Genomic DNA, 12,582 nt, shown 5'->3' with positions numbered 1-12,582 from the left:
ATGGTTGCAGATAGAGAGGGATGAATTCCACAGATCTTGATAGTATTCCTGTTTAAGTGCAAGCAGGCGCAAAATTGGGTTTCGCTCAAGCTGCTGCAAGATCTTCAAAAACTGACTGGGGAGACATCAGCCTGGACTGTGAGTGGAATTTATACCGATATGACGGAACCTGTGTGGATATACTGTAAACATCCGAATGACATTAAGCAAGAGTGTGGGGAAAAAAAGAAAAGTACAGATAAATAAAGTTGTGATGGAGGCATAAAAGTGTTGGACTTTAATCAATATGCTCTTAAGAAAGCGACTCTGTGAGTGAAACCAATTACATTTAGAGCGGTATGTTAATTTGCTCTGTCATTCACGACTGAATACCTTGAAAGGATGAATTACGTTCACTGGTATAAGTTGTAGGGGTGTGACTTTTTAGGAGGAAACGTCTCTGATACCCTAAATAAACTCCGCACTGAGGCAAGTAACAAGAACAACATCCGCTTTTGGTCAGATGGTCCTCAGTAAACTGGTCTGAGTAGAGGTCTGTACCTGATCCTGGTGTTGGGCAGGGAGGTTGTTACCCTCTGGGAAGATGATGGAAACGGGCCAAATCTTCACCCCATCCTCCAGTTCCACCTCGTCCACTTCAGCTGATACCGTGGTTCCACTGCAAAGTTGGACATACAGTGGATATATAGAGGAAGGACATCTCCAACGAATACAACATTAAACTCTCTGCTCCTATGCAATAAGCAACCTTCTCAATATGGCTTGTGGGTACAGGGTAGTCCTCAAAAAAATACTTTTATGTAGATATTGTAGTGCGTAAACGGTGCCCTAGATATGATTATTTGAGGAGGTGCACTGTGTTCCTCAGTTTTGGGTCAGAAAATGCTGCCAGGACTGTCAGAGTGCAACCAGATTGCTTCCCACTCAGAAATCTGACCAACAATGTAAACCCCGGAGGAGTGTGGATTAGCGAGTTAGCTCGCAATGTAAGCAAAATCTAACATGAGTGCAACCCTGGTTTGACTGATGAAAATCCTACTGAAATTAATAATGTAGTCAGTTTATGTGTGTGTGGCGGTGTTTCCTCTGTGTTTGTTCGGTTCCAAAGGCTCAACGCAGCTGGTAAATTGCCACAAGCTAAACAAAATGTAAATACAATAAAGATCCATCAATGTTACGGCTCCGCTCATCCAGAAAGATGACGACCACAACTGTGATCGCAAAGCAGCTGTCCATGTGCCAAATGGTGATCCAAATAATCAAAAGGGAGGCATTCATGAAACATAACAGTTACTGGAACCGTTTTTGGCCTGGGTTGTGTGTGTGTGTGTGTGTGTGTGTGTGTGTGTGTGTGTGTGTGTGTGTGTGTGTGAGTGTGTATAAACAAACCGAGGATATCCAATAGCCAGCAGGGTGAGTGTGGCGGTTGCGATGCCTTCCAGGGGTACTGGCGTGAGGAGGATCTGAGGGGGGTGGATGGTGATACAGGGAGGCTGGATGGTGATGGACAGCTCTCTGTAAGGTTCATGCACCTCCTCTCCTCCCATCCCCTGTCCTCCCTCGTCTTCCAGGTAGAGAGGGAGGGACAGTTTGGTCACTCTGCCAGAGCCTAGGAGAATAAAATGTAATGCTATTATTTATTTAAGGCCCCAGGAAGTATCATTTTAATTTAAATTATCTTTGTTTTGCTCCATGTGAAGTATTATTTTGAGGGATGTTACACTCTATAGTGTCTGTCTCACCCGTTGTGACAGCCTCAGCGCTGATGCTGACCGTCAAGTAGATGGACTGGCCCGGCCCCAGACTGCCTGATGATGGACACACCACACATAGCTCCCCCTCTCTTCTGTACTCGGCTACTGCATTTCCTCTGCAGCCAAACCACCAGTTCGCATGTTGCCTGACGCCCTTGCGCCAAAACACGCTCTCCTCACACACCGCTTTCAGCTCCACTGTCTGCGGAGGGAGAGAGGAGTGAGAGGCAGAATGGGACTAAAAGAACAGACGGTGGTGATTAGAAATTCAGTACAAGCTGCAAAGACAGGTAGAAATGAAAATGCAGTCCAGTAAGAAGTTGAGTGAAATCTTTTAAGAACAGAAGGAAGATACCTTGGTGTAAGCATGAGACTGTGGTGCCTGGGGTTCCACATTGAACTCTAGGCTAGAGGGGGACATTTCCAGGGGGGCGCACAGCACTAAAGGGACAGAAAAACATTCCATTTAGCTCCGTGAACCCATACTGCTACGTGTGACATGTAATCTGTACACAAACAATGGAGACACATATCATCCCTGATATAGGTTTCATTCCAGCAGGAGACAGTTAGTCTTTCAAATATCGATATCCTTCACAAACGCATGAGCACACAAACTCCTAACTCCACATTTACGAGCGCACCTGTGGCCTGTACGCGCTGAGGCCATTGCGTCGCCATGGCGACAGACCGTGGAAGAGGTTTGACGACACGCTTCCTGCTGCCGGCTGGCAGCGAGGAGGAGACGGAGCAGGAGGTGGAGAGAGGGGACGGAGAAGCAGTGGCCCATCGCGCTCCGTTGACCATCAGTGGCAGGTGGAAATCATAGCCGACTGCCTGCACGAAGACATTTCGTTTACTGGTCATCTCTACTTTATTCATATGTTAATCACTTTTACAGACATTTTAAAGCTTTAAGCTGAGAGGGCGCAAGATCTGGTATTGACCGTTTGCTTTTTGACTAGGCTGAAATCGGGTCTACTGTGAAATGCTTGGTCTGGATCTCACCTGGGTGGGGGAGAAGACAAGGGAACAGTCCACAGTCTGGTGGCCTCTGACTTCCACGACACTCACGCCCGGCTCCTTCTCTACTTGTAAAAATGCATATTCCAATCTTACATTCTAGTCACAGCCCACAAAGACAGTCATACGATAACACTACATCCTTATTCGTTTCTTCTCGGGAGTAGTACCCACCTATCAACACACAGTACAACTGTGAGGGCTGAGGGAGGTGCAAAGAGAAGTCGGAGTATTGTGCCAGGTCGAAGGTAATCTGGGCTGCGGCTGACGAGTGGTTTGTCAGAGCGAACGGTATCGCTCGCTGAGAGCCAGCATGGACCCCGAGAAACTGGAAACGGGCCTTGACAGAGGGAGGGAGAAATTAACACAAGTAGATGAGAGAGAAGTAGTCATCTGGAAGGTGGATTTCTCAAAACCAGGACACGTTGCATGTATTATAAGGCCGGGGATGAATGAAATCAATCAATCCCATTCCAGTTGTCTTGACAAGACATTTCTTTTATCCAAATATTGTATCATTTCAGCAGAGTAGACAACAAATAAAGTGGTTGAAAAAGTGTCTGTATTCCTTTCATCTATTTAGTTTGAGTAACTTAAGAATCGTGCCCCGTCAAGCAAACTCTGTTGTAGCACCTCAACAGCTACAGCAAATACAAATCAAAGAGTCATTTTGGAGCTGTACAAAAGCATTATATCTTTCACTTCATTTCTTTCAAAGGTGCAACGCTTGCTGTTTCTAAAGGCACACACACATACATCCTCAACACAAAGTCTATTGTCTCTTCTTCCTTCTCACATCGTCACTTTCCCCCTGTTCTTTGACTTTCCACGTCCATGAGACGAGCTGTTATCACCTATGTGGAGATTAGTAATTATAAAAACCATGTTCCAGGAGTCCATCTCAGACTAGAGCGCCCCAGGATCCATCATCGCAAATTCAAAACTGTAATATGTGCTTGAATGTGCTCGTGGGATATGACAAGTAATCGAGCTTTTCATGGAGGCATTACACTCCAACATTAATGACGTCTTATAATGATATTGATAAATCTAACAAGACCACAGGAGGTGTAAATGGGAAGATATATTTGCATAATAATCATTTTTATGTATCAGAAATAAAGCCATTCATTTTTGTCAATGGCACCCTTCAGGAATACATTACCTTTTGAATAATATAAATTATTTGTTCTTCTCTCTTTCTTTTTATCATATTTTCCTCTCATGGTGCATTTGTGTCAGTCACTTGATAAAGAAATGTATGCTTTAATGTGAAGGGTGTGAAATACACAAAATAAGAGAATTATTTCATCAGCTGAAAATCCATAACCAAGATACAATAATATGTTTTCTTTAAAGCAAAATGGGGCAACTGACAGAGAGTGAAAGGGCCCAAAGCATCACTTATTAAACACTGCATCAGTCACAAAACTACCCTGTAAAGATCACGACAAAGGACTTCACACACAAATGCAACCTACAAGAACACGGCTTCAAAGAGGAGCATAGAAGTGAACATCTCTGTGGCAGCCCCGACCACAACAACAACAGTTTATGTTGTCCCCTTCATGAAGCTGGTATTCACAGCTAAGTGCCTGTCTGCAAGGCCGGTGCACAAAGACACAGTGCACACATCCAGGATTCCTGAGCTACTAAACAAACGTAACAAGTGTCTCTATCGGCATACGCTGAACTCTACAGACATTGTTGGTACCACATGTAAGAAATAAAGTCTACTTTCTTACTAAACAAAGTGTGTGTCAGCCTGATAGAGAGCATCTGTGTGTTTAGCTTCTCAATCTGGTGCAGTAACCCAGCTGTGGGAAATAAAAACAAGTTGGCTAGGGTTGTTAGAGCAGCTGGGAAAACTTTAGGTCACGAAAAAAGATTATAATGCTGCATCAGTACTTCTACCGACTCTGAATTTGAGTTTAATGGCTTCTGGACGACACTGCAGGACACATCTGGTAAATAAAAAGAACTGCCTTCGTGCTCCACACCTACAAACCTTCAATATTCACAATGACGTATTCATTTCTGTTGGTAAACCTTATCCTTTGTCGAAAAGTAATCATTTTCATTAGTTTGATCATCATCGTCTATAGAGGCAATGATAATAATGATATAATAATAAATAATTCAAACAAAAAAACTAAACAGATACGTGATTGACTTTAAATCCCTTTTCAACCTGCTGTTTCTTCAGAGGTACTGGAACACTGCAGCAGGCATTGTTAGGCTTTTTGTTTACGTTTTAGATTTTGAGCTGCTTCGCTAAAAACTCACCACACTGATGTCTACATTTGGAGGCTCCACTGATCCGCCCACTCTGAGCTCCAAGGACTTCATGTTCCTCAGAGCTATCTGTAACACACAGACACACACATACATCCTCTCTTTATCGCTGACACACATACTCGGACAAATCGCCAAAATAAGTAAACTACGAGCCCTCTCTCTCCTCTCCGCGTCTTTCCACCTCTCGCCCACCTTTACTGTGGTGTCAAACTTGATGACAGAGTAGGGAATGAAGTGGATCTGGAGTGCGGCCTGCCCCCCAGTCGGCACCACGCCCTCAGGTGGACTCACCACCAAGCCTGGCAGCGGAGAAACATCTAGCACCTGCATCAACGAGAGACGGAGAGAGAGACAGTCTGGCTACTTTTTTCTTCTTGGGTAAGTATCTGTGCAAAAACACAAGTAGCGTTCCTGTGTAGGCACCTGATAGTAGGCGTGGTTCTTTCCGGTGTTGTGTAAGACTGCAGTTCTGATAGAGGGCATGTTGAGAGGCACCGATCCAAACATGACTTTTTTCTCTGCCAGCTGGACGCTGGTGGACCCGACCTGAGAGGACAGAGAGGAAAACGGAAAATCCATTGCTCTGCAGTATTCATTCCATTGTGTTGTTATTGACATGTGTAGTCCACCCACTCTACCTCACGCTGCCTTGTCTAATTCTACTCCAGTCAGTGATTTCTCTCGTTTTACTGAAGGGCTTTTGACAGCACCCGGAGCACATGTATCCGTGGCATTTGTACGACTCTCTGAAGAGAGGAGTGATGATAACAGTACAGGGACCGTTTTCGCATGACAATCACAAGCCTTTCTTCAGACACTTTGCTTGATTGTGTTCTGGTCCACTGAGGCTGCTGTCAGAGGAGAAATCAATATCTGCCTCTCAGATGGATTTGTGTTTGTATGATTGTTGAACATTGGTAAAAAGAAGAGAAAAAAAAGAAGATAATTTGTATTTTTTAAATCTTTTTGCTAACTACCCTAATCACAGCTGTCTTGAGGTCATCTCAAGGTGACATCCCAGATAGTTGTTTAGGAGCTGGGTTATTACCAACGTTGCAGGAGGGAATTGAAAAGTTTCTATGGATGTTTTGATACCACAAAAAACTTGTGAAAACTTCACACTCAATTTTTAGGCTACATTTTAAAGTTAAAGGCATCAATCTGGTGAACATTGAGAGCAAGATTAAGAAGATTTGTAACGAGGCAAAGAGTAATAGTAGTTGCTGAAGACATAGCTGGCATGCAGTTGTGTTATGAACCAAATCCCACATACCACCACTCATACTCAACTGGTCAAGGCAAAAAGTTGTTAATACAAAGTCATCGTTCCTATTTTAGGGGCCGACCTTAGCAACACAGTGCAGGCGTTGTGTGTTGCCCTCGTGGACACAGAGGTCGAACTCTCCCTCAGAAGGGGAGGTGAAGGAGGGATGCCACACTACCTCGCAGTCCAATTCCCTGTACGGCTCCACTGTACCTGGCGAGGGAGGGGGTACATTTGTTGTATTAGCCCTAATTCAAACATTCATTCACAATAAAGCTCCTTAAAGGGAAACACAACAGGGAGGGAGATGATGCATGGTCACATTCCTGATATTAAGGCTTTGTAAACTCCCACCCTGGGACACTAAAGTCAAGCTGCACTCTTAGCACCTGTAGCTGGTCGAATGGTGACGAGGAGGCCGCTCTCTGTGACTACCGGCCTCCATGTGAATTCTGCGGCGCGGTTACGCTGGTTCCGAAGGGTAACCGAGCTCCTGTATCCTGATTGGGCGAGCCATGTGTGGGTGGGGCGGAGCACCAGCAGGACGGTGGACAGCTCCAGGGCCAAGGGGACGACCTGGGCCTGGACCAGAATCTGACCAGGGTGTTGCTGGTTCACAGAGAAGGATACAGGTCTGGGGGGGAAAGAAGTGTGTTTATATTTCACTAGAACTGCAATAATTGATTTACATGGAATAAAAGTGTGTGTGCTGCTGCTTCCTCCACCAACCTGTAGAAGTGACCCATTTTGCTGCTCTGAAATGTCAGCAGCAGGGTGTTGAGGGAGCGAGGTGGCAGGACGTGGGAGAGGGGTGAGGAGCCCTGTAGCTCCGGGCAGTCCACCTCCAGCTGCACCCAGACGAACACTGACAGATGATTGATCAGCTCCAGCTTCTGAACACACACCGACTGCACACACACATCGCCGAAGTCCACTAACAACGGACCTGATGAGGAAGTAGTGACATTTTATTTACCATTTTCAACACACAAAAACACACTACTACCTATTGTACAGATTGTACACACACTGTTATTAGAATAGAAACCCAGACTGTGGCACTTCTGAATTGAGTCTCTAACCTATGACAACTTGGTAGAGCTCCTGAGCTGTCAGAGCCCTGTTGCAGTCTGCCACCTCCTGGCTGGTAGAGGGAACTGCACTCATTACCTGTAGAGAATGCAAGAGATTGAGACAGCTTAAGAAGAAAACTTTCCCCCTGAATTCTGCATTGAAATTCCACTCAGTGTAATAGTTAAATTATCTTGAGCACATCTGATCTGACCTGACTGTTAAGCTGCCGGTTGATGGATGTCCTGTCTTCGGGGCAGCTACGTCTGGCTGCTGGAGAAGCAGAGCTGTAGTTCGGCTTGGTCTCTGAGATCTTACTGCTCTCCAGGTCACTGATGCGGAGTGTAGGTGGAACGAGCCCATGAGAAGGAACAATCCCGATATCCACGTCGTTGTCCTCCACTTTTTCCTGCAGTCTAACAACCAAAAACAACGTTCTGATAGAAAAGCTTGAGATGGTCAGCAATCAGAAAATTCACGAGACAGCCTACCTCTCACTGATCTTCTGCAGGCGAGTTCTTCTGAGCTGTTCGATGAAATCTGCGTAAATTTGTCGATCCCTCTGTCTCTGCCCCTCTTCTTCCTCAGTGAAAGCATAGCTGGTGTCCACATAGCGATAGCGGTGTACACCGGTGAAGATGGTCCTGAACAAGATAAAGGGAGGAATCCTTCAGTAACAGTGGAATTTTTAAACTGGGATCATTTTAACAACAATAAAAATTACAATTTCCTGTTGCACTTAGCCCAAACCCATTTTGGTTGACGATATAGAGCGAGTGTGCTTCTTTAACCTCTACCTGTACTGTGTGTGTGCGGCGGCAGGCCTGATGCTCGTGGCGCGGTCATTAGGAAAAGCCAAGAACTCCTCCCCCTCCGTCCTCTGACTCCTCTGCCCGCGATGTTCGTGGAGTCGCGTTTGGTCAGCGCAGAGGACGGCGGCAAACGCCATCCCGCGGCAGCGAGACAGATCGCTGTACCGGACGAGAGGCAGGGGTCCGGTCGGACAGGTCACTGCTGGAGAGGACAGATATGTGTGTCAAGATCATCTAAAGTCTGATGATGCATTTCATAGACACCAAATCTAGATTATTATTTAGATTTTCTCCTGTCTGCTTTTAGGACATTTCTGAGCAAAGTATTGAGAGACAGACACGTTGTTGGTTTTGGTCTTTTCGTGGGATTTATCCTTCAATATTCACCAGGATTCCGTTTAGGCACGGGGTGTGTGGTCTCACTGCAGCACACAGCAGACAGGTTAAGAGTGATGGTGTAGAAGCAGTGAAGCTCAATTCCAGTAACATCTTCAGCGGTGTTGCTGGTCCTCTGAACAGTATCACCTAAGACATCTAGCTTCTGACACACCTGGAACACACCTTGCTGCCCCGCAGTGAAAGACAAAACTACATCCTGAGGAATGCAACAGAGAGAAAAAAGTTCCCACATTTGCTCCTCCGCTTAGATTTCTGAATAAAAATCAATCAATCAATCAATCCCCATCCTTACCTGGCATTGCCCGGGGCCAATTGTGCCAGTGGAGGGGTTGGTGGTGAAATGCGCTGCTTTGCGGAAGCGGAATTTGACAGGAAGTAGAGGGCAAAGGTTCTGCAGCAAGCACAGCAGGTCCACGCGTTGACCTGTCACACAGGTGAGGAAATCGAACGTTCGAGAGGGACGAGGCACCAGAGACACAGGCAGTCCAGAGCCTGTCACTGCCAGCTCCACACTGCTGTTACCTAAAGAGGAAAGAAAAACACTGGTTTGATCAAAATATCCCTCACATATTGTACTTATTTATAATTAATGTCAGCTATACTGAATCATCAGGTAACTACGCAATGACTTAAGTTACATGACCTGAATGTCTGGCTCGAAACAGTACTCTGAGCACCTGTGATGGATTGTATTGGATTATAATATGCAATGCGACATGAGAATGTGTGTTTATCTGGAGTACCCTTATGGTGAGTGAAGCCACATCTGCTTCCCACCGACTCAAACAGCAGGTAGAGACAGTAGTGTTGCCGTCTGGTGGAGTGATCGCGCTTTCTCTCGTCACTTTAAAGGACATTTTATGCATAACTTTTTTATAAAACATTAGTACATTGACATTTCTATGTAGCAGTATAAAATGTTACGGTTATGTCATACTCCTTAGCATATATTTTTTGGTTTTCCACCACAATTTACCTCTTGCTCATGGGGCTGAAGCACAGTCCCACACTGGTTTTATCATACGGTCCCAGTCGACCCTGTCTGGGGACGCACACCAAGACCTGAGAGACGTCGTGGTTGACTGGGCTGCAGCTCTCCAGCAGGGCCCCGTCTGTGCCCTTCAGAAGATCTACTCCCTACACAGCGATCACAGTCAAAGCCTTGTTATGTTCTCAGTTCATTACAACTGGCCTCCAAACCAGCTACAGCTACTTTCTCTGAGGGCATCACTCACCGCCTCGGTCCCAGCCGCAGTATCCTGGAGCAGGCAAACCCAGTCACATGCCCGGGGTGAATTGTTTCTCAGAACCACGTTTTCCACGCTGGACGTCCCAAAGTATACAGGTCCAAACAACAGATGGGAGAGTGGAGCCCCCTGTAAAATAGCACAGAGTTTTGTTATAGCATTTATCCACCGACAAATAGCCTACACTGTACATACACTGCTCTCCTACGTTCACATCTATAACGTTAACTCACTCGCTGTTGCCTCCCATGTTACGCTGCACACAACTCGACAGTACAGAATGGTATACGGGGGGTAGAAGCAGAACGGCAGTTGAATAAACTAAATGTGGCTATTTACTGCTTTTGTAGTTTGAAGAAGACTAAACCCAAAACACTTAGGTGCCATAATTCCCAGCTCAGCTGTCAGTCAGACCATAGAGACTAATCTCTGGTACCGTCCAAGTTTAAGTACTCTATGAATTCCACTTGGACCACTGAATTACCTGCTTGTCAAAAACCTCAAGGCGCTGGTCCACCACCTCAGCCTTTATACTGAGCACAGCAGAGCGATTCTGGAGCTTCAGCCTGGGACAAAAGGTAGAACAAAAAAAAATGTAAACTTCTGTAAAAAATCTAAAATATGTGACTGAGCATTAAGTGTCCAATCCCTTCAATACATGCTATCTGTGTTCACAGTTATCTCGGACTATTGTTGTGAAGTCTTTCTTACAGAGCCTTCTCATCAATCTGCCTGGGTCTGTCCGTGCACAGTTCCACATTCAGCCGCTGGGTGGCGCCAGCTGCTACGACTCCACTGCAGGGTGAGATTCTAACTGAGGGGTCTCCATTGTACTGCACCTGGAACACGCCTTAAATGCACACACACACAAATACATGAGTATTAACACGGAGGGAGCTCAGTGAATAAGATCTGCAGTATCTTAATATATGAAATAGAGGACAGGTACCTTCACTTGAGTCAGTTCATGGGTTAACAGAGCACACATACTTCCTCATTCATGCATTTGCTGTCAGATATGATGTCTTCATAAGGGAACAGAAGTAACTTTAATATCCATAAATACGTATTCTGATCAAGTCAAAGGAGGTAACTGCATTGTCAGGCTTTAGAAGAGTTTTCTGGTGATAGATGTCATTTACAGGAGCAGATAATACATTAATTTAATGAGTCATGGAGTCTTTGTATGAGAAAATGAATATGTCATCATCGCCACGTGAGCAACTTCAGTTTCAGTATCTCCAGGCCAAGAGAGACAGGCTCAATTTACCTGGTGCTGATCCCTGATTGGTTATACGGTGATGTTTGCTGATCACCTGACTGCTTGCTGCGATGCACCCAAAGTCTAGTACTGAGTCTGTTAGGAAGGAACAAGCCCTGGGGAATCTAGAGGAACATATAAAGAAAGTCAGAGTGTTGAAACGTCAAAACATACGGCAGTTTGTCTGGTACTTAATATGGTTAGTATATATATCATATGCTTATAACATATGTGTAGCCTGCTTACCCCAGCAGAGGGATTTTGATGGTCTCTACATCATCTACATGAATCAGAAGGCGGTCTCTGACCTCCTCCTCTTCCTCCGGAGTAAACTCAAGCAGGCCGCTTACAGACAGACCAGAAGCCACCACCATGGCTGTGCTGGATGCTGTGAACTTGAACAACTGCATGACAAAAGAAACAGAGAAGAAGAAAAGGGTGGGGGAAGGCATCAATCACGTGTTTAAAAAGAACCACTTTGGAATTGAGGGACAACTCTTATAAAGGAGGAAAAAGAGTGTACTATTCTGGTAAAATAGATATTAAACAAATTCATATTTCAATATTATCTGTTTCACACAATGTTACAATCTAGCTAGGACATGCCCTGTTGATAAATACCATGACTAATGATAGATAGATATATGGATATATAGATAAATGGATAACGTTAGATATAGACAGATCTATTATTGAATTGGTTGATATTATTGGACGTGGTCGTATCTTATCAAACTAACAAGGTCCATGTTTAGCGTAATTAAAGTTAGTTAGCTCAGTGAGTTAATTAGATAAAGTTAGCTTAACTTCTCGCACAAGGTGTTAGCTAAGCGTTACCGAGCAATTAAGCTAGCGTCAAGGCCAAATCCCTATTAATTAAGCTAACGTCAAGTCATTTTCGTTCTATAATTTCGTATACCTTATTAGTTAATGAAAGAAATAATAACTCAGAAGTTGCTTTACCTTTAACACAGGCTTCCCCATCAATATTGTCTTCGAACGTTTCCCAACATTTGTTACCTTGACTTTGGTCCTGTAAACCGTCCCGACTCTCACGTCGTTGAAGTCGACACGCGGGGGGTCAACGCGTATTCCAGCCATGATATGACTTTCTAATAACTACTGACTTACAGACGCCACGTATATATTGTTCTTCTCACTAACGTAGCTTGCATGACATGTTATTATCGTCCAATGTTACCTACTTACTGACTCGCATACCGATAGACAACTTGGCTGTTACTACCCAAACGTTGAGAGAGGTGAAACGCTCAGGTGGTTTCTAGGGGACGTGGCTGCGCTCGTTTTACAACCCCGGGCAGTCCGGCGGGCGGTGCAGCGTTTGACAATGAGCAGTAAACCTTTATGTAGAACCAAATCATCGTGTTTATTTCGGAGGAATTTAATGTTCTTTATACCGTAAGTGTCAATACAGGACATAATTATTTAAAAA

General features: G+C 44.9%; 1 protein-coding gene across 1 annotated transcript in view; it reads right to left on the bottom strand.

The window, feature by feature from the left end:
- The window catches only part of LOC142953042 (cilia- and flagella-associated protein 47-like), a 36,035-nt gene extending 23,805 nt beyond the window's left edge, over window positions 1–12,230 (bottom strand). The window contains exons 1-27 of the mRNA XM_076095111.1: window positions 12,093–12,230; window positions 11,376–11,533; window positions 11,139–11,254; window positions 10,580–10,718; window positions 10,353–10,434; window positions 9,857–9,997; window positions 9,598–9,758; window positions 9,365–9,465; window positions 8,914–9,143; window positions 8,607–8,817; window positions 8,208–8,433; window positions 7,902–8,054; window positions 7,613–7,826; window positions 7,422–7,509; window positions 7,069–7,285; window positions 6,729–6,973; window positions 6,422–6,552; window positions 5,499–5,621; window positions 5,268–5,399; window positions 5,064–5,141; window positions 2,964–3,117; window positions 2,763–2,845; window positions 2,399–2,591; window positions 2,110–2,195; window positions 1,743–1,956; window positions 1,390–1,609; window positions 541–658 (exon numbers count right to left, since the gene is read on the bottom strand). Coding sequence (XP_075951226.1) covers window positions 541–658; window positions 1,390–1,609; window positions 1,743–1,956; window positions 2,110–2,195; window positions 2,399–2,591; window positions 2,763–2,845; window positions 2,964–3,117; window positions 5,064–5,141; window positions 5,268–5,399; window positions 5,499–5,621; window positions 6,422–6,552; window positions 6,729–6,973; window positions 7,069–7,285; window positions 7,422–7,509; window positions 7,613–7,826; window positions 7,902–8,054; window positions 8,208–8,433; window positions 8,607–8,817; window positions 8,914–9,143; window positions 9,365–9,465; window positions 9,598–9,758; window positions 9,857–9,997; window positions 10,353–10,434; window positions 10,580–10,718; window positions 11,139–11,254; window positions 11,376–11,533; window positions 12,093–12,230 — 4,152 coding nt within the window. The remainder of the gene's footprint in view (window positions 1–540; window positions 659–1,389; window positions 1,610–1,742; window positions 1,957–2,109; window positions 2,196–2,398; window positions 2,592–2,762; window positions 2,846–2,963; window positions 3,118–5,063; window positions 5,142–5,267; window positions 5,400–5,498; window positions 5,622–6,421; window positions 6,553–6,728; window positions 6,974–7,068; window positions 7,286–7,421; window positions 7,510–7,612; window positions 7,827–7,901; window positions 8,055–8,207; window positions 8,434–8,606; window positions 8,818–8,913; window positions 9,144–9,364; window positions 9,466–9,597; window positions 9,759–9,856; window positions 9,998–10,352; window positions 10,435–10,579; window positions 10,719–11,138; window positions 11,255–11,375; window positions 11,534–12,092) is intronic.
- Between the last annotated feature and the right edge of the window lie 352 nt (window positions 12,231–12,582).

Source organism: Anarhichas minor, unplaced genomic scaffold (genome assembly GCF_050575085.1).
Source record: "Anarhichas minor isolate MPS153535 unplaced genomic scaffold, ASM5057508v1 ptg000018l, whole genome shotgun sequence".
NCBI lineage: Eukaryota > Metazoa > Chordata > Actinopteri > Perciformes > Anarhichadidae > Anarhichas > Anarhichas minor.
The sequence above is the reverse complement of the archived record's forward strand: the minus strand, read 5'-3'. Positions and strand labels throughout refer to the sequence as shown.